The sequence below is a fragment of the Rhinatrema bivittatum genome, chromosome 1 (genome assembly GCF_901001135.1).
Source record: "Rhinatrema bivittatum chromosome 1, aRhiBiv1.1, whole genome shotgun sequence".
In the NCBI taxonomy this organism is placed as follows: domain Eukaryota; kingdom Metazoa; phylum Chordata; class Amphibia; order Gymnophiona; family Rhinatrematidae; genus Rhinatrema; species Rhinatrema bivittatum.
In genome coordinates, this window is record NC_042615.1 from 398,662,960 (window position 1) to 398,687,441 (window position 24,482).

The 24,482-nt window shown below is 44.0% G+C and overlaps 1 protein-coding gene across 5 annotated transcripts in view; it reads left to right on the forward strand.

Annotated features, from left to right (window-relative positions):
• Window positions 1-24,482, forward strand: part of HOOK3 (hook microtubule tethering protein 3) — a 1,188,278-nt gene that overhangs the window by 527,201 nt on the left and 636,595 nt on the right. For all 5 annotated transcript variants that reach the window (XM_029601894.1, XM_029601878.1, XM_029601884.1 and 2 more), the window contains exon 11: window positions 18,763-18,964. In XM_029601894.1, coding sequence (XP_029457754.1) covers window positions 18,763-18,964 — 202 coding nt within the window. The remainder of the gene's footprint in view (window positions 1-18,762; window positions 18,965-24,482) is intronic.

A 24,482-nucleotide genomic window follows, 5' to 3' on the forward strand; every position in this document is an offset into this window, starting at 1 on the left:
AGTTGGTTAATGGATTGAAGGCAATTTTCCCAGTAAATGAGTGTCTTTGAGAGTGACTCTCTTATGGGGATTAATATCTGAACATCATCTGCGTAGAGATAATGTGTTAATCTTAGGTTGGTAAGCAGTTGACAAAGGGGGAGGAGGTAGATGTTAAATAGGGTGGGGGACAAGGAGGAACCTTGAGGAACTCCTACTGATGATTTAATACTGGATGATTTTGACTTTGTAAGTTCTGTTGCTTAGGAATGAATTAAACCAGCTGTGTACAGCACCTGAAATACCGATGTCTGAGAGACGGCTTAGCAGAGTGGAGTGATTCACCGTATCAAATGCTGCCGAGATGTCAAGAAGAGCTAACAGAAATGCTTGACCTTTGTCTAGTCCTAAGATGATGTGATCCGTAAGGGAGAGGAGGAGGGTTTCTGTGCTGTAGGATTTGCGAAACCCATATTGATTAGGATGGAGAATATTATGATCGACTAGGAAATCCGAGAGTTGGGAATTGACCACTTTTTCAGTGATTTTTGCAACAAAAGGAAGGTTGGAAATTGGGTGGAAATTAGAAAGATCTTGAGTGTCTAGATTGGGTTTCTTCAGAAGAGGTTTGAGTGATGCAGATTTTAAAGAGTCAGGATATATTCCTTGCGATAAAGTGCAGTTTATGATGTCTGCCAAGGGACTAGCTATGGTGTCTGGGATATGAAGGAGGAGTTTTGTAGGTATATTGTCTGAAGGGTGGCTTGATGGTTTCAGTTTCTTTAGGAGGGTTACGATCTCCTTAGATGAGATGGGTTCAAAGGTATCAAATTTGGCTCCAGTGCTGGTTGGTTTGGCAGCAGAAGTCTGTTGTGTGGAAGTGTTAGGGGGCAGCAGTGCTAAGGTGTTTGTTATTTTTTTTTTAAAGAAAAGAGCAAGTTCTTCTGCTTTGCTTTGTGCCTCTTCCTCTGGTATAGCTGGGGCATTGGTTTTCATGAGCTGAGAGACGTATGTGAATAGAGCTTTTGCATCAAATTGGAACTCATGGATTCTACTGGCGAAAAAGATTTTTTTTGATCGTAGTATGAGGTTTCTATATCGGTGGAGCTGGTCTTTGTAGATAGATAAGGTAGTGGGGCTGGGAGCTTTGCACCATTGGTGTTCCTTAAGTCTAAGGTCTCGTTTAGATTTTTTAAGTTCTGGTGAGAACCAAGGTTGTTTTGCTTTCCGATCCGGGTTGATTGTTCTTACAGCTGCAGGACATAGTTTATTGGCTATACCCTCCGTGATGTTCTGCCAAGAGCGTATAGCTGCATTAGGGTTGGTTATGTCCAAGTTTGAGAATTCTTTAGATAAGTGTTCGCTAAGGGTGTCAGAAGGGCATGATTTCCGGAAGTGGATGGCAGAATAGGGTTGCGGTTGTTTAGAGCAAGTTTTAATTGATAGAGAGGTGGATACAAGAGCATGGTCTGACCATGGGACTGGGGTGCAGTCAGGGGGGGAAGAATATGAAATACCGGAGTTGATGAAGAGGAGGTCCAATGTATGGCCAGCTTTGTGTGTAGGTTTGTCTATGATTTGTTCAAAACCCATGGCTCTAATGGTGGTAAGAAAGGCTTCACAATTGGCTGAGGGAGGAGAAGCATCAATGTGGAGGTTGAAGTCTCCCAGGATCATAGCAGGGGAATCCGTGTTTATATATTTCGTGATGGCTTCTATGAGCGGAGAGAAGTTCGAATCCAGCAGTCCGGGGGGGGCATAGACTAAAAGGATTTGGAGCTGGTTAGATTTGATAAAGCCTAGTTCTAATTTGGAGGGAGAAATCTTGGAGGGAGCAATTTGGAGGGAGCAATCCGATAAGCTCAGGGAAAGAGAGAGCTTCAGGTAGCCATTTCTCCAAGAAGCGTGCTAGGTTACTGTCCTCAACACTTTCTGGTATACCGATCAAGCGAACATTGTTTTGCCTTGATCTGTTCTCCAGGTCCTCTGTCTTTTCTTCATGTTGCTCTACCAATTTTGTTAGCGAGATAATTTTTCCTGTAAGAGCACCGGAATCATCCTAGAGTATAGAGATTCATCCTTCATCACATCTAATCTTGGCCCAGTTTCATTGAGCGAGGATTGCAGCTCTGTGATCTGCTCTGATAGTGAGGTAAAATGGCTGTCCAGAGCAGCCACCACTACTGCTGTGATATCAGATGCAGAGGCGGCGTGTGATGTAGAAGTATTCAAGTTTTCACCAGCGGAGGCCATCTTGTCCACACCACCCATCTGCTTATCCTTCTCCTTTCTCACTTCCTTTAAGGGCATAATCCATGAAGATCTTTGCATGCATTTGTCTATCGACATAAGCTGTCTTCACTATGCGGAAATTGATGGTTAGTAAGCAGATATGAGAGGTCTAGAACAGATAAATGTAAATCAGTTATTTACTCTTTTGGAAGATAGAAGTACCAGGGGACACTCCATGAAGTTAGCATGAGGCACATTTAAAACTAATTGGAGAAAGTTTTTTCACACAGCGCAAAATTAAACTATGGAATTTGTTACCAGGGGATGTGGTTAATGCAGTTAGTGTAGATGGGTTTAAAAAAGGATTGGATAAGTTCTTGGAGGAGAAGTCCATTACCTGCTATTAATTTGAGTTGACTTAGAAAATAGCCACTGATATTACTAGCACAGTAGCATGGGATAGACTTAGTTTTTTGGGTACTTGCCAGGTTCTTATGGCCTGGATTGGCCACTGTTGGAAACAGGATGCAAGGCTTGATGGACCCTTGGGCTGACCCAGTATGGCATGATCTTATATCTTATGGATTGTGAGGATTGGTATTCAGAGCCAGCTCAGACATGTCTGCTCTGACTCATCGCATCACATGATCCCTCCGCATTCTGCCTTTAATGTTCGGAAGGTGTTGATGGCCATTCCCCAGGGTATGCGGGCGGCTATTACCTCCTTCCTAGTCAGCTTTGACGCAGAGAAAGCGTTCAATAGGATGGACTGGGAATATATTTTTTTTTTTTTTGTGTGTTGGAACATCTTGAGATTTTGGGGTTTTTATTTGCAGTGTTGTGCACTTGTTATATTCTAATCCCAAGGCCTAAACTTTAGTGAATGGTCAATTAACGGAGGAATTCACTATTTTTTTTTTAATTTAGATTTATATTCCACCTTTCACACTTTTTTCAGCACTTTAAAGTGGATTACATTCAGGTGTACTGTAGGTATTTCCCTATCCCCAGAGGGCTTACAATCTAACAGTCCGATACAGAAAGAAACGTGGGAAAGCGGGCGAGCGCCCTCTCTCCCGGCACGCGCACAGGCCAGTGTCCTGTGCGTGCGATACAGTAAACAAAAATATGCTAATTAGGGCCTACAGTAAAAGGAGGCGCTAGGGACACTAGCGCGTCCCTAGCACCTCCTTTTTGACAGGAGCGGCGGCTGTCAGCGGGTTTGACAGCCGACGCTCAATTTTGCCGGCGTCGGTTCTCGGACCCGCTGTCAGCCACGGGTTTGGAAACCAGACGCCGGCAAAATTGAGCGTCCGGTTTTCAACCCTCGAGCCACGGGCTGATTTTAAATTTTTTTAGTCTTTTATTTTTAATTATTTTTTACTTTTGCGATCTCTGACTTAATACTGCTTTTCTGTACACTTTTCCGGCGCTGAGAGAAATTAACGCCTACATTTTACTTTCTGAATTGCGCGGGAATAACTAATAGGGCCATCAACATGCATTTGCATGTTGCCGGCGCTATTAGTTTCGAGGGGTTTGGACGCGCGTTTTCGACGCGCTATTACCCCTTACTGAATTAGGGGTAAAGCTAGCGCATCGAAAATGCTTGTCCAACTGCAGGTTAACAGTGCGTTCCGGCGCACTGTATCGGCCTGTAAGTTTGTACCTGAGGCAATGTAGGGTAAAGTGACTTGCCCAAGGTCACAAGGAGCAACAGCAGGACTCGAACCCTGGTTTATAGCCCACTGCTCTAACCACTAGGCTACTCCTCCACTCCATTATTTAAAAAGGGACATGAAAGGGCTGTCCTCTATCCCCATTGTTGTTCCTTTTAGCTTTAAAGCCCCTTTTGAGATTAGTACAGGCTAACAAGCAGATAGTGGCCTTTGCTGATGATCTATTGGTTCTTCTTTTAAAACCACATGACTCTTTAGCTGAGTTCTTGTAATTGCTCAATTTCGGGTTTTAAGCTTACTATGGGAAAATCTGAAGCCCTTGCTTCCTCTTTGCCCGTTCAATCTTTATGGGGAAGGCATTTCCTGTTAAAGTGGGTGCCTGGGTCCTTTATCTATTTGGGTATAGTCCTCACGATGGATTTGGCTTAATTATGAATTTAAATGTTCTTCCTCTATTAAGGCTTATGAAGGATAAGTTGTTGTGGAATTCTCTCCCTTTATCTTTAATAGGCCACATCTATCTTTTAAAAATGTTATGGTTGCAATGGCTTTGTTTTACAGGTTTTTCCCCTTTATTTGCAAAAACAGAATATTAACTTCTGGTGGGGCAAGAGGGCTTGCATAGCTATTGTTCATTTATTGGGTGGTTGGAAAAATGGAGGTCTGGAGGTACCTCACATTGAGAGATACAATCTAGCTTGTATCTTGGGTCACTTAAGACTGGCTTTTTGACACATCGTTCTATACTCCTAGGATGTGTGAGGTGGCATGGGAATCGCCTTTGGCCCTTCATTTTGTTTTTCATGCTGATAATTCTTCGTTATCAGTCTACCTGAGAACACCTTGGATTACGTTATCCCTCAGGAGGGCATGGCAGTTCCTTTGTGGTGGGCTTAGCATAGTTCTTGGGAATTTAATTTTTTTACCTGTGGAGGGTAATGGGGATTTTTTGCCTAGGTCTGCGTCTTTTGTTTGGGCACAGCGAGGGTTATGCCATGTAGCGCAGATGGTGACTCTTGAAGGTCACCTCATTTCCTCCCAAGACATGGAAACCCAATTTTGTATGAATATGGGACAGTGCTTTGCATATGTTCAGTTGCGTCATTACTGGCAGTCACTGTGCAGTGATAATCTTAAGGAGGGATTTAAGATTCAAGTTGAAGAATTCTTTCAAATTGGGGAGCGTAATAGAATGAGTGTGTCTCGCTTTTATAAGGCATTATTGGGCTCCAAGCTGTACCGGGGGTGGATTTATTGTTGGGTACATGGAAGGCGGAGCTTCCGCTTCAGTTGGAAGTCCGTCAGTTTCTGTCCATCTTTGTGAGTATTCCAGGGCTGTTTGGCAATGCCAATTTAAGGAAATTGCAATATAAACTTCTCTTACAGCTTTCATTGCCTCCAACAAGGCTGTTTTGAGCAGGAGTCTTGCCTTCGGCTATGTGCCCCAAATGCTTTTTCTAGTGGAACATTGGGTCATAATTTTTGGTCTTGCCACATTCGGTTTTGGGGAAAAACCGACTCTATATTTACAAAGGACTTTAAAACGTCCCCTCTGTTTCACCTCAGAAGAGGTGCTGTTTGATTACACTGAGTCCTTGACTGACATTTATAAGGGGATTATCTCTTTCTTCGGAAGGCGTGGCTGCTGGGGAAAAAGGCTTTGCTTTCTTGTGTGAACAGGAGGGCCCAGTTTACTGGGCCTGGAGGAACAGTTTACCTGTTTTTAATGCAAATGGAAAATATGAATACTGTAAATTCCTTTAAAAGTAAATTGTGATTTATTTCTGTATGGAATAAATATATTCAATCTCTTTCTCCTTAAACTTGAAGCTTGATGCTGATTTGCCCTTGATATAACACCTGTTTTCTCTGGTGGTTTATTTTGTGTTTATGGGACCCCGTGTTTCCTTTGTACCTATTTGCTTTCTCTTTCTTTGCTTTGGGGTACATTTGGGGGAGGGGATGGGAGGGAGAAAACTGTAAGCCACTTTCCTTGATTTAGTTGGCCTGGTGTACATCAATGTGCACTGGTGCTGGTTGCTTTTTGTAATTTGTTGCTTACTATAATAAAAAATTGATTCACAATAAAATGTCAGGGGGTATATGGGGCAGTGTCCTCTTGTGGATTGCCAACTGGTTAGAAGATAGAAAACATAGAGTAGGGTTAAATAATACATTTTCCCAATGGAAAAAGGTGACTAGTGGAGTTCCCTAGGGATCTGTTCTGGAACCACTGCTTTTTAATATATTTATAAATGACCTGGAAATGGGACAAGTGAAGTAATCAGATTTGCCAATGACACAAAATTATTCAAAGGTGTTAAGTTGCAAGAGGACATTGCAAAACTGGAAGATTGGGCATACAAATAGCAACTGAAATTTAATGTGGACAAGTGCAAAGTAATGCACTTAGGGAAGAGTAACCCAAATTACAGCTACACAATGCAAGTTTCCACATTAGGAGTCACTATTCAGGAAAAGGATCTAGATGTCATTGTTGATATTGAATTGTTCTGCTCAGTGTTCAGTAGCAGCCATGAAAGTGAACAGAGTGCTAGGGATTATTAGCAAAGGAATGGAGAATAAAATAGAGAAATTCATAATGCCTCTCTCACTCCATGGGGTGACCTCATCTTGAGTATTATGTGCAGTTTGTTTATTTTATTTATTTATCGAGTTTTATATACCGTCCGGTTTTGCCATCACAACAGTTTACAAAGTTTCGATGTTTAACAGAGTTTCCAAAAGATTCATGTGATTAACATAGATATTGTAGGCTTTATAAACGTAGTTCGGATGTCAAACTATACAGTTTCAGTTATGTGTTGTATTACGAGCTTGCATTGGTTCCACATGTTTGCATAGGGCCAGTAGGAGGGAAGTAATATCTGAGAGTCATTGGGTGTTTTGGTAGGCTTTGGTAAACATCCAAGTTTTTAGTTCTTTTTTGAAGGTTTTTAAATTTTGCTGTGTTCTAAGTTTGGTTGGGAGGGTGTTCCAGAGTTTGGGACTTCCTAGGGATATGGCTCTCTTCCGAGTTGAGGTAAGTTGTTTGGAACGAGCAGGTGAAATCTTTAATAGACCTTTGTTAGCTGAGTGGAGGTTTCTGTTTGGAGAGTGTAGTTTTATAGATGTGCTTAGCTAGTTTGTTTGTTTTTTCGTATATTATTTTGTGTATTTATGGATAGTATTTTGAATTCTATCCTGAATTTTATTGGGTGCCAGTGTAGAGATATAAATGTAGGAGTAATGTGATCGTGTTTTTTAGTTCCAGTGAGTATTCTGGCGGCTGTATTTTGGAGGATTTGGAGTGGTCGGATGGTGGTGAGAGGTAAGTTGAATAGCAGAGAGTTGCAGTAGTCCAGGTTGGAGAAGATGAGTAGTTGAAGGACTGTTCTGAAGTCGTTGGGGGAAAGGAAAGGTTTTAGACGACATAGGGTTAGGAGTTTGTTATACCAGTCTTTGATTTTAGTAGTGATGTGGTTCTTGAATGATAGTTCATTGTCAATTATGACTCCTAGGTTGCGGGCATGAGTGACAGGGGAGATTGCAGCTTTTTGGTTCATTAAGTTGAGTGGTGGTAGTTGAGGAGCGTTGTTCTTTCTATCCAGTATGATTATTTCCTTCTTATCAAAGTTTAGGATGAGTTTCATGTTGGTTAGTAGTTGCTTTATTTTGGTGAGGTAAGTGGCTGTTTTTTTGTAGGTGTCTTCCAGAGTGTTTTGTATTGGGATTAATATTTGGATATTATCCGCATATATGAAGTGGGTCAGTTTAAGGTTTGAGAGGAAGTGGCATATTGGGAGCAGATAAATGTTGAAGAGTGTCGCAGATAGAGCTGAGCCTTGGGGAACTCCGGTGTCAAGGTTTGTTTTTCTTTGAGAGGGTGTCGTTGATCGACACCTGGTAGGCTCTTTGTGATAAATAGTATGAGAACCATTGTAGGGTTTTTTCTTTTGCACCAATTTCAGAGAGACGGTCAATCATGATTGAGTGGTTTACCGTGTCGAAGGCTGCTGATAGGTCAAGTAGGACTAAAAAGTAGCTGTGGCCATTTTCAAAGCCTTTGAGCATGGTGTCGTTTAATGATAGTAGTGACTCAGTGTTCAGGTGTTTCCTGAAGCCAAATTCCGTGGGGAGTATGATGTTTTCTTCTAGGTGGTTGCTGAGTTGGGAGTGGACGATTTTTTCGATAATTTTGGCAATGAATGGTAGGTTTGATATGGGTCGGTAGTTTAATGGGTTTTCTGGATCAAGGTTGGTCTTTTTCAGTATGAGTTTGATAATTGCTGATTTTAGGCAGTCGGGGTAGTTTCCTTCTGTGAGGGATAGGTTTGCGATGTCAGTTAACGTTTTGGTTATTGATGGTTCAATGACTTTGATTGTCGGTATGGGTATGCAATCTATAGGGTGTTTAGCTGGGTTCATTTTTTTGATGATCTTTTGGATTTCCAGTGAAGATGCTGCATCAAAGTTGGGCCAGCTTGTTTGATTTGTATTTTCGGGTCTTGCGTGTTGTTGTTGAGGTTGTTGTTTATGAGGGTTTTGATTTTTTCATATCTGAAAAAAGATATAGGCGACTTACAAAAGGTACAGAAAAGGGCAACCAAAATGATAAAGGGGATGCAATGATTCCCCTATGAGGAAAGCTAAAGAGGTTAGAACTCTTCAGTTTGGAGAAGAGACAGCTGAGGGGAGATATAGAATTTTATAAAAATAGTGAAATGGAATGAATAAACATTAATCAGTTAACTCAAAAATGAGAAAGACTAGGGGACACAATGAAATTACTAGGTAATACATTTAAAGCCAATAAGAGAAAAAAAAAATATTTTTTTTACTAAACACTAATCTGTGGAATTCGTTGCCACAGAATGTGGTGAAAACTATTAGTGTAACTGCATTTAAAAATGGTTTGGACAATTTCCTGGAGAAAAAGTCCATAAACCATTATTAAGGTGAAGTTGCAGATATCTACTGCTTATTCATGGGATAAGCAGCATGGAATCTATCTTCTCCTTGGGATCCTGCCAGATATTTGTGACTTGGATTGGCCACTATTGGAAACAGGATTTTGGGCTTGATGGACCCTTGGACTGGCCCAGAAGAGTAAGTCTTGTTATGTTCATCTCGATGTCCAGCAGTTAAAACAAAATGTTAAGAATTCTTTAGAAAGGAATTGAGAATTAAACAGAATAAAGTAATGCCTCAGTATTGATACATGATGCTATCGCAAATTGAGTATTTTGTTATGTTTGTTCCATTTCTTAAAAAGGTATAGTGGAATTAGAAAAGATACAGAAAAGGGCAACAAAATGATAAAGCGAGTGGAATGGGTTCCCTTATGAAGAAAGTCTGAGCAGGTTTGTGCTCTGCAGCTTCTCAACGAGACAGTTGAGAAGGTTAGGTGATAGAGATTTACAAAATCATGAGTGGGATGAATCAGGTAAATAGGGAATGGTTATTTCTCAGAGGACAAGCAGGATGGTAGTACTCACACATGGGTGACATCAGATGGAGCCCTGATGTGGAAAACTTTTGTCAAAGTTTCCAGAACTTTGACTAGGCACACACTTCAGTCTTTTTTTTTTCCACAGATCTGAGAGCCCTGCAGTTTGAGCTCAAAACTTGGCTTTTAGCCTTGTGGGAAACTTTTTTTCTTCACATTTTTTCACATTTTTTTCTCTTTGATCCGTCACTGGGTCTCTCTCAGTGCCTTCCCATACTGTCCCCAGTCGGGTTTTTCAGCATTTCAGGTAAGTTTCTTTTCACGGTCGATACCCCTGTGGTGGTGGTGTCTTTCGCTTTCGACTTCAGCCCTTTTGTTTCGCCCTGACATGGCCATGTCCGGTTTATACCGATGCCCAAAGACCACATCTATCACTGATCCTTGTGAACTGTGCATCCTCTGCAGAGGGCATTGCAGGCATTGCGCCCAGATGACCTCGAAGGGATGTCAGCTTCGACTCAACAAGATAGATCAGATCTTCGGGTTGAGGAAGTCCGAGCCATCGGCAGCATCGGCATTGAAGGACCTCTGAGCTGCACCGATGGACACCATACCATCAACATTGGTGGAACAATCTGTTCCGTCAAGGTCACCAGTGGATGGGGCACCAGAGACAGACCATTGTCTATCTCCTCTGGGCTGAAGACACCGGGTTTGTTGTCTTAAACCTTAGCACCGGGGAAAGACCAGGCCAAGCATCAAGGGAAACCTAAGAAATATCAGCACTGGTTCCCATCGATGCACAGGGATGCACCAGCTTTTGCCTCAGATATCCCTGAAGCGGCCCTGTGGCGAGGAGCGCTTAACCTCAGTCTGTCCTGGTGCCAGTTGCTGATGCCCCTCGTGGGTCCAAGGGCCACCTCTCCTTCCTCACAGTTGGTGTTCACATCGGCAACATTCGAAGAGCTGGAGTGCAGAGTCCAGCTGATGGTGGAGCGGGCGCTGCAGGGCTTCAGTCCAGTAGATGTGATGTATTTGGATTTCCAGAAGGCGTTTGACAAAGTCCCACATGAGACTTCTAAGAAAACTAAAAAGTCATGGGATAGGAAATGATGATCTTTTGTGAAAAGCAAGTTGGTTAAAAGATAGGAAACAGAGGGTAGGATTAAATAGCTTTCACAGTGGGGGAAAAAAGTAAATGGTGGAGTACCTCAGGGATCTGAACTTGGACCAGTGTTTTTAATATATTTATAAATGATCTGGAAAGGAGTACAACGAGTGAGGTGATGAAATCTGAGGATGACACAAAATTATGCAGAGTAGTTAAATCTCAAAAGAATTGTGATGAATTGCAGGAGGACCTTGTGAGACTGGAAGATTGGGCTTCCAAATAGCAGATGAAGCTTAATGTGGACAAGTGCAAAGTGATGCGTATAGGGAAAAATAACCCTTGCTGTAGTTACACAATGTTAGATTCTATTTTAGGAGTTACCACCCAGGAAAGAGATCTAGGCGTCATAGTGGATAATACATTGAAATTGTCAGCCCAGTGTGCTGTGGCGATCAAAAAGGCAAACAAAATGGTAGGAATTATTAGGAAGGGAATGGAAAATAAAACAGAGGATGTCATAATGCCTCTGTAGCGCTCCATGGTGAGACTGCACCTTGAATACTTTGCAAGTTTGGTCACAACATCTCAAAAAGAATATAGCTGTACTGGAGAAAGTGCAGAGAAGGGTGACCAAAATTATATGGGTCATGGAACGGCTGCCCTATGAAAAAAGGCTAAAGACGTTAGGGCTATTCAGTTTGGAGAAGAGACGACTGAGGGGGGGATATGATAGAAATCTACAAAATCATGAAAGGACTTGAACAAGTTAATGTAAATCTGTTATTTACTCTCTCAGATAATAGAAGGACCAGGGGGCACTCCATGAAGTTAGCAAGTAGCTCATTTAAAACAAATGGAAGAAAATTATTTTTCACTCGGTGCATAAACTCTAGAATTCATTGCCAGGAGATGTGGTTTCAGCAGTTAGTGTTACTGGGTTTAAAAAAGGCTTGAATAAGTTCCTAGAGGTTAAAACCATAAACTGCTATTACGCTAATTAATAAGCAATAGTAGCTTGTGATCTATCTATTGTTTGGGTACTTGCCAGGTACTTGTGACTTGGATTGGCCACTGTTGGAAATAGGATACTGGGCTTAATGGACCCTTGGTCTGACCCAGTATGGCATTTTGTTTGTTAATTTATGGCACTGAAGCTGGTGCTGCCCTTCCTCTTACCTCTTCTGGAGAAGCTCAGTGTGCTCATTGGTGTGTTACTGACCCAGCTGGCGTCAGTTCCCGGGGCATCAAGGCCCCACTCTGCCGTTAAAGTGATCTTTGTCAGTTTCTCTGAGGAGGAGGCTCCACCAAGGCCAGCAGAGACGCTGAGGCCTGCAGGCCCTTGTCCAGTTTTATTGGTGCCTGCACCTCTGGACTTAGGCCGAGCACCTAGTGCCCCATCCCCTGTATCCATACAGTGAGGTTCCCTATGATCCCTTGGGGAGAGGATCCAATGGAGTCCTCCTCTGAGGACCATTCTCTTTCAGATGACTGAAGGAAGTCTCTGCCTGAGGACTTAACCTTCACAGGGTTTGTGAGAGTGATGGCGGAGGCCATCCTTTTTCAGCTTTAGACAGAGGAGGATGCGAGACACAAAATGCTTGAGATCATAAAGTTCATGGAGCCTCCTAAGGAAATCCTGGCGATCACAGTACATGAGATCCTTAAGGAGTTACTGTTGAGGATTTGGCAACACCCTCTCACAGTGCCTCCCATTACAAAAAGGCAAACAGGGTCTACCTCATTCAAAAGGCTGCTGGATTCGATAAGTGTCAAATGCCTCACCAGTCTGTGGTGCTCAAATCCGCTCTCAAGAGAACCAAGCACTCTCGGACCCATTCCTCTGCTCCCCTGAGGAAGGACCACAGAACGATGGACACCCTTGGGAGAAGGGTCAAAGGTGCCATGCTTATGTTATGTTATGTTATATTATCCAAGTTGTTCACTCCCTTGTTCATTGTAAGACATATGTTGTCATTGTTTTCTACTTGTTATAATGTAAACCAGAGTGATAAGTAATTCTGTTACCTGAACTTTGGTATAAAAAAAGTTATAAATAAATAATAAATAAAATGCTTATTGCCCACATTGCTTCCCACCAGCTCTACATGAGCCAATACTCACAGGCCATCTGGAAGCAGGTTCAGGAGGTGCTGAGTAGCTGCATCAACAGCAGCAAGACACCTTCATGTAGCTGGTGCACGAGGGTCTGGATTGCAGAAAACACGACAGTCCATGTGTCCTATGATGTTTTTGAGATGGCATTGAGAGTCTTTGCAGCGAGAATCGATGCCCGCGGAATGGCATTGCTGTGGGTCTCTGATCTCTGACCGGAGGTACTGGAAAGAGTCACTGACATGCCATGCACTGGAGAGAATTCTTCGGAGATAGGGTGAGGGATGCTGTGGCCCAGCTTCGGAACCACCATGAAACCCTCAACAACTCCACTGGTACTCTGGACCCGGTCAAGCGGAATTTTCCTCCCTCTTAACGGTCAGAGTAGTCAAGCCTGTACCACCAGGGCAAAGAGGACAGGGATTCTACTCCATGTATTTCCTGATTCCAAAGAATACAGGAGGACTCCGTCCAATCCTAGACCTAAGGGCCTTGAACAAGTTTCGAAAAAGAGAAGTTCAGGATGTTTTTACTGGGCACCTTGATCCCACTTTTGCAAAAAGGGGACTGGCCTTGCTCTTTCGACCTGAAGGACATATACATTCACATCAAAATCTTCCTCAGTCACAGGAACTATCTCCGATTTGTGTTGGGAGCACAGCACTTCCAGTACCGAGTATTGCCATTCAGGATGGCGTCTGCCCCAAAGGTCTTCACAAAATGCCAGACCGTGGTGGCGCAACTCTGCAGACTGGGACTACATATTTTTCCGTATCTGGACGGTTGAGCACATTTGAGCCAACATGTCCATGCACTTGACCATTCAGGGTCACTAGTGTTCGTTTTCAATTACCCAAAGTCCCATCCCAGCCCATCACCTCAATTGGACTTCACAGGGACCTTGCTAGACATGACTCATGCCAAGCTTTTCTGCTCCACCAGAGGGCTGTCAATATGGCAGCCATTGCGTTAGACATTCAACAGAGCCAGCAGGTATCAGCCTGGCACATGTTGAGGCTGTTGGGCCATATGGCTGCAACCGTCCATATTACTCCCCTAGCATGTTTACACATGCGAGGAGCCCAGTGGACTCTGAGGTCACGGTGGCGCCAAGTCACTCAGAGCCTCCAGGATTGCATCTGAGTCACCTTGTCTCTCAGGGACTCTTTGTCCTGGTGGTGGGTACTTTCCAATCTGGAACAAGGGATCTCATCTCACAGCCCCACCACTGAAATTGTTCTAATCACACATGCATCTACTCTAGGGTGGGGAGCCCATGTAGATGGGCTCCACAACCAGGTTCTTTGGTCCGCTCAGGAACATATTTGTCAAATCAACTTCAGGACAGTTCTCCAATCTCTGTTGTTCACCAAAATTGATTACTGCAGCGCCCTCCTCCTAGGCCTCCCTAAATCTACCACCAAGCCACTACAGATGATACAGAACACTGCAGCGAGATTACTGACCAACACCAATCGTGGAGACCACATCTCACCCATCCTCAGAAACCTACACTGGTTACCAGTGAATTTCAGAATCCTGCACAAATCAATCACCTTAATACACAAATGCATACACCACCAACTTCAACTCGATCTCGAAATCCCCTTCAAACTACATTCCTCCAACAGACCAACGAGAGAAATTCACAAAGGAACCCTGCAATTTCCCCCAACTAAAGCCACACGCCTCACCTTGACTAAAGATTGAGCCTTCTCGATAGCAGGCCCAGATATCTGGAATAACATCCCTGCAGACCTAAGATTGGAACCCTGCCTCTTAACATTTAGAAAAAAACTCAAGACATGGCTCTTCAGCCAAGCCTTCTCCGAACCCCCTGATATTCACTAGTTCACCCTCACTCTATGCCTGATTGAGGACATTATTCTCTGCTTGTATGATAGTCCCTGATACTCCTAAGCACATTATGCCTTATCTATCTTCTCAATGGTATTGTATTTATAATTGCTGTCTGCTCTAACTATCTTTCCAGCTGATTAAGCCTCCAAGTTCTTTCTCCCTGTTGAATGTAACTTTGCCTCTTCCACACCATTTGTTAACTTACGTTAGTTGTCACTACAGTTTTTTTTTACCCTGTTCGATGTAAACCGATCCGATATGGTTTTATCTATGAAGGTCGGTATAGAAAAGTTTTAAATAAATAAATAAACTTCCTGATGCTTCGGGCAATCCGGTACACGCTGTGGGCTTTCAGAGATCAGCTGTCCAACAAAGTTGCCCTGATCCAGACTGACAACCAAGTAGACATGTGATATGTCAGCAGGTAGGGCGGCACGAAGTCTTACATCTTGTGTCAGGAAGCGGTCTTGATCTGGTCATGGGCCCTGTCCTAAAGGTTGGTGCTCAAGGCCATGTTCCTGGCCGGGATGGAGAATGTGGAAGCAGACAGGCTGAGTCGAGCCTTCAGACCCCACTAGTGATCCCTGAACCAGGGGCTAGCGAATTGGATATTCTGCCTCTGGGGGAGCCCAGACTCAGGTCTGTTCACATCCCCCTGCAACAGGCAGGTGCCTTGCTTCTGCTCCTTGTGCAGGTTAGACGGCAAGCCAGCCTCAGACGCCCTTGCCCATCTTTGGTGCAAGGTTCTTCTGTATGTGTATCCTCCAATTCCCTTAGTGGCAAAGACTCTCTTGAAGCTTCACGAGGTCAGAGGGGCTATGATTCTCATAGCGAAGACAGATCTAGTTTCCACTCCTGCCGGAGTTGTCCATCTGGAAACTGATCAGTCTTGAGACTTCCCTAGATCTCATCACACAAGATCAGGGCTGGCTGCTGCATCCCAACTTCCAGGCACTGTCACTCACAGCCTGGATATTGAGAGGTTGATTTTGCAGCCACTTGATATTTCAGAGGATGTGTCTCGGGTCCTGGTAGCTTCTAGAAAGCCTTCCAATAGAAAGTCCAATGAACTGAAGTGGAGATGGTTTTCCATGTGTTGTGAGCAGAAGGCCCTAGATCAGTTCTCCTGCCCCATACAAAAATTGCTTGATTACCTTCTCCCCCTTTCGGAGGCTGGGTTGAAAACCAACTCTGATAGAGTTCATCTGAGTGCACTTGGCGCATACCATCAGGGTGTAGATGGTACATCCATCTACAGCCTATAGTTCTACACTTCATACGGGGCCTGCTTCAGTTGAAGCCTCCCCTAAGACCTCCCTCTGTATCTTGGGACCTCATTGTAGTGTTAGCTCAGCTGATGAAAACTCCCTTTGAGTTGCTGCGCACCTGTGACCTGGAAGGTCATATTTTTGGTGCCAGTCACTTTAGCGCGCAGGGTCAGCGCATCTCAGGCCTTATTGAATTATCCACCTTATACTAAGTTTTATCATGATAGGATGGTCTTGCGTACACACCTTAAGTTACTGCCTAAGGTGGTGACAGATTTCCATCTTAACTAGTCATTCGTCCTGCCAATATTCTTTCCCAGACCCCATTTGCAGCAAGGTAAACGAGCACTGCACAGTTTGGACTGCAAGCAAGCCTTAGCCTTCTGTCTGGAGGACAAAAGCCCATAGACAGTCCATCCAACCTTATTTCTTTTGACAGGAATAGGTTGGGTAGTGTTGACACCAAACAGACAATATCCAGTTAGCTAAAGGATTGCATCTCCTTCCTTTATTCCTAGGCAGGACTGCATCTTGGGGGTCATGTCAAGGCTCATTCTGTCAGAGCCATGGCAGCGTTGGTGGCCCACTTGTGAGCAGTTCCCATAGAGGAGATCTGTAAGCCTTCGACGTGGAGTTCTCTCCACACATTCACATCCAATTAATGTCTTAATAGGGATGGCCAAAGTGGCAGTAGGTTCGGCCAGTCTGTCCTTCGGAATCTGTTAGAGGTGTAGAACCCAACTCTCAAAGCCTAAGTTCAGGCCCAACAGCCTCAACGTGAGCGTTCGGGTTCAGGCTGCCTCCCCCTCTGTTTCCAACAGCACTGGTGGCACCTGGTTAGTTTTTGTCCTCTTTTATGTTGGGGAGTAGCCTGTAGCAAGGGATTCATTCGAATGAGGACTACCATCCTGCTTGCCCCACGGAGAAAGCAGTGTTGCGTACCTGTAACAGGTGTTCTCAGAGGACAGCATGATGTTAATCTTCACAAAACCTGCCCATTACTTTACGGATTCTCCTATTTTATTTTATTCATAATTCTGTATTATGAGACTGAAGAGGAACCCCGCGTGGACACGTGGTTTAGGGCATGCTGGACATGCTCAGTGTGCCTAGTCAAAGTTCTAGAAACTTTAACATAAGTTTTCCACATCGGAGCTCCATCTGATGATGTCATCCATGTGTGAGGACTAACCTCCTGCTGTCCTTGGAGAACACCTGTTACAGGTAAGCAACTCTGCTTTATCTTTCAAAAAATGCTAGGACTAGGGGACCCTCTGTGAAACTAACAGGTGGCAAATTTAAAAGAAATTGGAGGTAGTATTGTTTTCAATCAAGCTCTGGAATTTGTTGCTAGAGGATGTGATCCAAGCATCTAGTTGGCAAGGTTTTGATAAGTTATTTGTGGAAAAGTCCATAAACAGTCATTAGACGGGTATATTTGGGTAAGCCACCACTTATCCCTGGGAGTAAGCAACAAGGAATGGATCTGCTTTTTGGGATCTGCTGGGTGTTTCCTAATGACCTGAATTGACCTGTCTTCAACAGGATGCAAGGCTTTGATGGGCCATTGGTCTGACCCTGCAAAGCAAATATGTTAATACTCTGCTGAAAAAAAAATGGCTTGATCAAGTTACTTGGAAGTTTCTAGTTGCAAACTAATATATGAGCTTTCCAAAGGAATTTAATTTTTGGTTGCAAACAATATAAAGTCCCACTTCTGGTGTTAAAATAAATAATGTAAAAGGAGAAATGTTTTAAATAGGGAGGGATCTATGGAAAGGTGTCACCTTTCAGCTTTGCTAATTTCTTTGGCTATCAAACTATTAGCAAATAAGATACTTCAGTGATCATACCAATAAAAGTAGATGGAGTAGAGAATAAAAACACTTAATGCAGATGATGTAATTTTATATCATTAAGATATACCAACTTTACTACTATAGATGGAAGAAGTTATTTTGTATTTTGGTGCATTTTCAAGTTACAACATCAGTTCTGACAGAACATAATCTTTGGTCCTGAGGGAAAAGAGTAAAAGGTCTTATCACATATCACAGTTTAAAATAGCTGAGGATTAAGATCAGCAGTATTTACTTAGATTTTTATACAAATAATTATACATCTTGGATTAGTAAAATCAATAGAGAGATTACTAGATGGAATAGGTTATTGCTGTTTCTAAAGGGCAGAGAATTTCAACTATAAAATTGAATGTATTGCATATACTGTAGATGTTTTGATTAGTAGGTTTGTATGGAAAGTGGATAAGAACAAGGATAAGGTTTAAGACATTGCAAAGATGAAGATGGTCTAGGACTATGCAATTAAAGAAAATTGATGTAGCAGCCCAATTAGTCTTTTTAGCTCCGTGGCTAATAAACTATGATATATATATCCTGGTTTAAAATGGAACAGCTTGAGCCTACTCAGTGACAGTGCTGCTCACTGCCATGCAGAGGATCCTTCTTTGATTCTTGTATTGGGCTTTTGCAGCCCAGGCAGACTGGGAATATTGCAGGGACTGGGTGTAGGGTTGTTGATTTTGATGAACCCATGGATTAATTATACTTTCTAAATTTTTAAGAAGAAAGTTATAACTTAGACATTTTTTATGGACTTCTGTTTCATGCCAGGTTTCTCAATGCAGCACAGTTAAGTGGACAGAGAAAATGTAGATGGGTATTTCATTTTTATCAAAGTTACGCAATTAAGAGTTTGAAGATATATGGAAAGAATTTAATTTAGGGAGTGCAGACTTTTACCAGTTAGACAAGCCTGCACATGGTAGTCTCTCCTGACAAATTGTCTTCAGCTGCCATGGAAGTTGTCAGGAAGGGAGACCTAATTCTTTCATTTGCCTGTACTTCAGCTTGTGAGTGTGTTTAGCTGTTCCAGTTGCCATTGATTTTTGTAACAAGAATACATTTCAAGTTTTGGGCATTATCACAAAATCTAGAGGGTAAAAAAAAAAATCCTGTATCTGTGTTTGATATCATTGGGGTGGCATGTGACAGACTGTACAGAGGTAATTTTCTGAACATGGTTGAATTTTTTTATTTTGGTTCTGCTCAGGCATTCTTCTGATAAAGTTACTAAGCTGGAGAGCCAAGTGGAATCATACAAAAAGAAGCTTGAAGATCTTGGAGACTTGAGACGGCAGGTAAAGCTCCTTGAAGAGAAGAACACCATGTACATGCAGAACACAGTTAGTCTGGAAGAGGAACTGAGGAAAGCCAATGCTGCTCGAAGTCAGCTCGAAACGTACAAGAGACAGGTGGGTTTATAAGACAAGTTTATGAACTTCATTGCATTTTTTTCTGCTAAATAATGTCTTCTGGTCTTGAATTGTGAGTTTATGAAGTAGGGGAGGGGTAGTCCTTTCAAGTGGAAAAGCGATTTTGCTATGGTTAAATTCTCCGAGTACAAGCAGGATGGCAGTCCTCACACATGGTGACCTCATCGGATGGGAGCTCAGCACAGAAAACTTATACTACATTTTATAGAACTTTGACTGAGCCTCATTGAGCATCCTCCAACATGCATTATACCACGCGTCTACGTGGGGTCCCTTTCAGTCTTATAATATAAAATTCAAGAGAAGCAGATGCAGGATGTTGCTGAGCCAAGTGCCTTAGCAGCAGCAAGACACACTTCTGTCTCTGGTGCATAAGGACCTGGAGTGCAGAAAACAGCACTCTCTCACTCCTGTCAACACTAGGGCTCTTGTGGCCGTCCCAGGCAACAAAGAGCCCTGAAGCTCCATTCATCTCCAGGGATGGGGTTTTGACTGGATCGTAGAGAGCATAGCCCAGTTGCCCGTATGTGGGGTGATGAATCTGCTGGTCGGGGGAAGGCTATGGTTCTTTGCGAACCCTTGGCCCAGTGCAACCTCAGACCAGTGGGTTCTTTCCATCATCTGATAAGGGTACCGATTGAACATATTGGATTCCCCCCCGAGCCCGTTTTGGGGCCCGGTAGCACATCAGGAGGTACTAGTAGTGGAGCTCTACTCCCTCTTAATGGCCAGAGCAGTCGAACCTGTTCACCAGGGCAAAGAGGTGGGGATTTTACTTGCTTCCTGATAACAAAGAAAATAGGAGGACTGTGTCTCATCCTAGACCTAATGGCTGTGAAGAAATTCATCAGAAAAGAAAAGTTCAAGATAGTTTTCCTGGGCACCTTGATCCCTTTCTTGCAAAAAGGGGGACTGACTATGTTCCCTAGAACTGAAAGATGCGTGCACAAATATTGAGATCTTCCTGAGTCATTGGAAGTATCTCTGATTCATGGCAGGAAAACAGCTCCACATGTCTTTACGAAATGCCTGGCCATGGTGGCAGTGCACCTTTGCAGATTGGAAGTTCACATTTTCCGATATCTGGACCATTGGCTGGTTAAGAGCACCTTTCGGATGAGGGACGATGAGTCCTTGCACGCAACCATCCAGGTGTTGCAGACACTAGAGTTTCTCATCCACTACCCGAAGTCCTATTGCAGCCTGTCAGCTTATTGGAGTCCTGCTAGACACAGCTTCCTACTAGATGGCCTTGCAGCAGGGATTCAACAGAACCAGCAGGTGTCAGCTTGGTACAAGTTGAGGCTATTAGGCTATAAGGCCATGACAGTTTGTCACTTCTTTGGTATGTTTACACATGTGAAAGGCCCAATGGATCCTTAGGTCGCAGTGGCATCAGGCCATGCATAGCCTCTAGAATCACATCCGAGTCACTTAGTCTCTCCGGGACTTTGAGTCCCGGAGAGACTAAGTAAGTAATTTCAGATCTGGAAAGGGGGATCTCCTTTCAAAGTTCTCCTACCCAAATTGTCCTCACCATGGGTTGGGGAGCTCATGTAGATGGACTCAGCTCTCAGGGTCAATGTACTGCCTAGGAATGTCTTTATCACATCAATTTCCTGGAGCTCTGGGAGATCAGGAAAGCGCTATGAGCTTTCAGAAGTCCAGCAAAATTGTCCTGTTCCAAACAGACACCCAAGTAATAATGTTATATGCCAACAAGCAGAGAGATACGGTATTGTACCTCCTGTGCCAAGAAGCAGTCCAGATCTGGTCATGGGCCCTATCCCACAGGATAGTGCTCAGGGCCATGTACCTGGCCTGAACAGAGAACCTGATAGTGGACACACTGAGTCGTGCCTTCAGAACCCATGAATGGTATCTGGACCAAGGGGCTGCGAATTGGATCTTCCGCTTCTGGGGAAGTCAGATGTAGATCTTTTCACAGCGCTTTGGAACAAGAGGGTTTCTCAGTTCTGCTCCCTGTACAGGACACGCAGAAAACTAGCCTCAGATGTCCTTACCTGGCATTGGGGCAAGGATCTCATATATGATTCTCCCAGTCTACTGGTAGCGAAGACTCTTGAAGCTTCTCAAGGACAAGGGGACTATGATCCGAGACAGGTCTGGTTTCCAATCCTCAGGAAGATGTCTATCCGGAAAGGGATCAGACTGTGGACTTCACCACATCTCATCACACAGGATCGAGGCAGGTTGTGACATCCCAATCTCCAGGCCCTGTCACTCATAACCTGGATGTTGAGAGGTTAGTACTGCAACCACTCAATCTCTCAGAAGATGTCTCAGTTCCTGGTAGCTTCCAGAAAGACTTCCACTAGAAAGTCCTTTGGACTGAAATGGAGGAAGTTTTCCGTGTGTTGTGAGCAGAAGGCCTTAGATCCATTTTCCTGCTCCCCACAAAAACTGCTTAATTTGCCTTCTATGCCTATCGGAGGCTGGCTTGAAGACCAACTCAATTAGTTCATCTATGTGCAATGGGCGCATACCCACTGTAGTGTAGATGATACGCTTATCTCTGTACAGCCTATAGTTGTATGTTTCATGTGGTGCCAGCTTCGGTTTAAGCCTCCCCTAAGGACTCTCTCTCTGTCTTGGGACCTCAATGTGATGGTAGTTCAGCTGATGAAAGTTCCCTTTGAGCTGCTGCAGTCCTGTGACCTGAAGTTCCCGACCTGGAAGTTTTATTTTTGGTGGCTGTTACTTCAGCCACGCAGGGTCAGCAAGCCTCAGGCCTTATTGACTTATCCATGATACCCTGTTTCCCCGAAAATAAGACAGTGTCTTATATTAATTTTTGCTACCAAAGATGCACTAGGCCTTATTTTCAGGGGATGTCTAATACAGTTGAGCTGCTGGCTGCCCCTGCGTCAGCCATGCCTCACCAGTGTGCTGTCAGAGAGAGGTAGGAGTGTGCAGCATTCATGGTAGTCAGCTTGGGCTGACTCTGCTGCTTTTGAACCTCTGCACACTGCTTGGAAGGGGTCCCCCGACTGGTACTGCCACCATCCCCAGATGTCGGTAATCTTGATGCCACTGTCACTGCTGCCACATGGCTATTGGGGAGGCGCCGATTGCTGCTACTGACACTGAAGCCCATTCTGCTGCCTCCTCTGTGCAGGCCCCGTGGGCTTCCACTTTCTCCATGCTGATCTCGTACATTGTGAGATCCGCATAGAGAAAGTGCTATTCTTGCACATTCCCAAAGATTACATGTGCCAATCACTAAAAAGTAATTTTTTTTTTTTTTTTTTACCTTTGCTGGCTGATGTTAGTTTTCTAATCGGTTGGTCACAGGCTTTTTTTTTTTCCACCTTCCCTTTCTTATTTTTTTGCCAATTCCTTTAATATTGTCCTTTTTTCTTCTGTATTTCTTTTCTCTCAGTCTTCTTCCCTCAAACACAGTCAGGTTCTCATTCTCACATGCATTTCTCTCTCTCTCACACACACACACAGGCTCTCACTGTCACATGCTGTCTCTCATACAATCATTCATACACACAGTCTCTCACTGGCACATGCTGTCTGAATCTCACACACACAGGCTCTCTCTCACTCCCACATGCTGTCTTGCTCAAGCATAGGCTCTCACCGTCACACGCTGTCTCTCTCACACACACAGAGGCTCTCACATGCTGCCTCTGCAAACATTCAGATCCTCACTCCCACACACAATCTCTCAACTCATCTCATACACACACGCACACACCCTCTACAGACCCTCAGCCTCTCTCTCACCTCTGGGCCTCCTCTTCACGGGTCGCTGCAGGATGGGCTCTGCAGCGGCCCTGAACTTCTCGGGCCTCTTCCTCGCTACCGGGCCTCTTCCTCTTCTTGGGCCGCTGCGACTTGGGATTCGCAGCAGCCCGCGGCGGCTCCTCTTCTGCACGCGCTGATGCTCTTTCTTCTTCCTGCCCATGCGGCTCCGGCAACGTTTACTTCCGGGGCCGCATAGGCAGGAAGGAGAAAGAGCATCAGCGCATTTGAACGCGATCTTTTCCTTCGGGCAAGGAGGCTCAGAGGCCGCATGAGCCTCCTTGTGCCCGGGGGCATTGGCTCCCCTCGGGATACCACTGCTCGCGTCTGCCCCTAATACTTTGGAAACTTTATTTAAAAAAAAAATAATAATAATTTTAAATGACGTCACAGGATTGACCGGCCCACCGGGGGAAGCCCGATCCCCCGATAGGTCAATCCGTCCCTGTTTACAAGGGATGCCTTACATTTGGGGGAGGTCTTATATTTAAGAATTCGGCAAAATCTCTACTAGGTCTTATTTTTGGGGGATGTCTTATTTTCGGGGAAACACGGTAGGGTGGTCTTACATATGCACCCTTAGTTCCTGCCTAAATTTGTGTCTGTCTACCATCTTAACCAGTCCATTATCCTCCCAACATTCTTTCCCAGGCCCCATTTCCACCAAAGTGAACAAGCCCTGCACATTTTGGATGGTAAAAGAGCCTTAGCTTTCTCTCTGGAGCAGACAGAAGCCTGAAGACATTCCACCCAACTTTGTGTTTCTTTTGATAGGAATAAGTTGGGAATCGCTGTTGCCAAAGGATGCTTTCTGATTTGCTAGTGGACTGCATCTCCAATTGTTATGCCCCAGCGGGATTGCATTTTGGAGGCCATGTCAAGGCTCACTCTGTCAGAGCCATGGCAGCATCAGTAGTCCACTTGTGAGTAGTTCCCATGGAAGAAATCTGCAGAGCTGCTACTTGGAGTTCTCTCCACACATTCACTTTGCATTATTTGGATAGGGATGGCCGACAATCCAGCAGGTTTGGCCACTTTGTCCTTCAGAATTTATTTGAGGTAAAGAACCCAACTCTGTTCCTGCCTAGGGCCTTTTGTTTTTGTTGAGGCTGCCCCACCCCACTACAAACAAAACTGGTTGTTGTCCCCCTAGGTACTTATGGTATTTCTTTGTTCCCTTTAATGTTAAGGGGCAGCTTGTAGCTAGGTATTCACTCGTGTAAGGACTGCCATTCTGCTTGTCCTTCGAGAAAACAGAGTTGCTTACCTGCAACAGATGTTTGTTTATTTATTTGCTTTTATATATTGACATTCATTGGGGTACATCACATCTGTTTACATATTAGCGTGGAGAAATAGTAGAACGAACGTGTCTTACTATTTTTACATGGAACGGAGGCAAATCAACAGTTAATACAAATACATTTTAGCAGTGATGAACATTGAAAAATAATTGATTCAAACAGCTCAACAGGGCAATTTGATTCTCCAAGGACAGCAGGATGTCAGTCCTCACAAAGCTCACCCCGCAGAGTTTGGTTTCCACTACGTGGTTTTCTTCTCCTTTATTATTTTTTCTTGAATTGTCTGTTATAAGAATGAAGGGGACCCTGCATGGATGCATGGTATAATGCATGCTGGAAACTTTGACATAAGATTTCTGTGCCGGGCTCCATCAGATAATGTCACCCATGTGTGAGGACTGAGAAAACCTGTTGCAGAT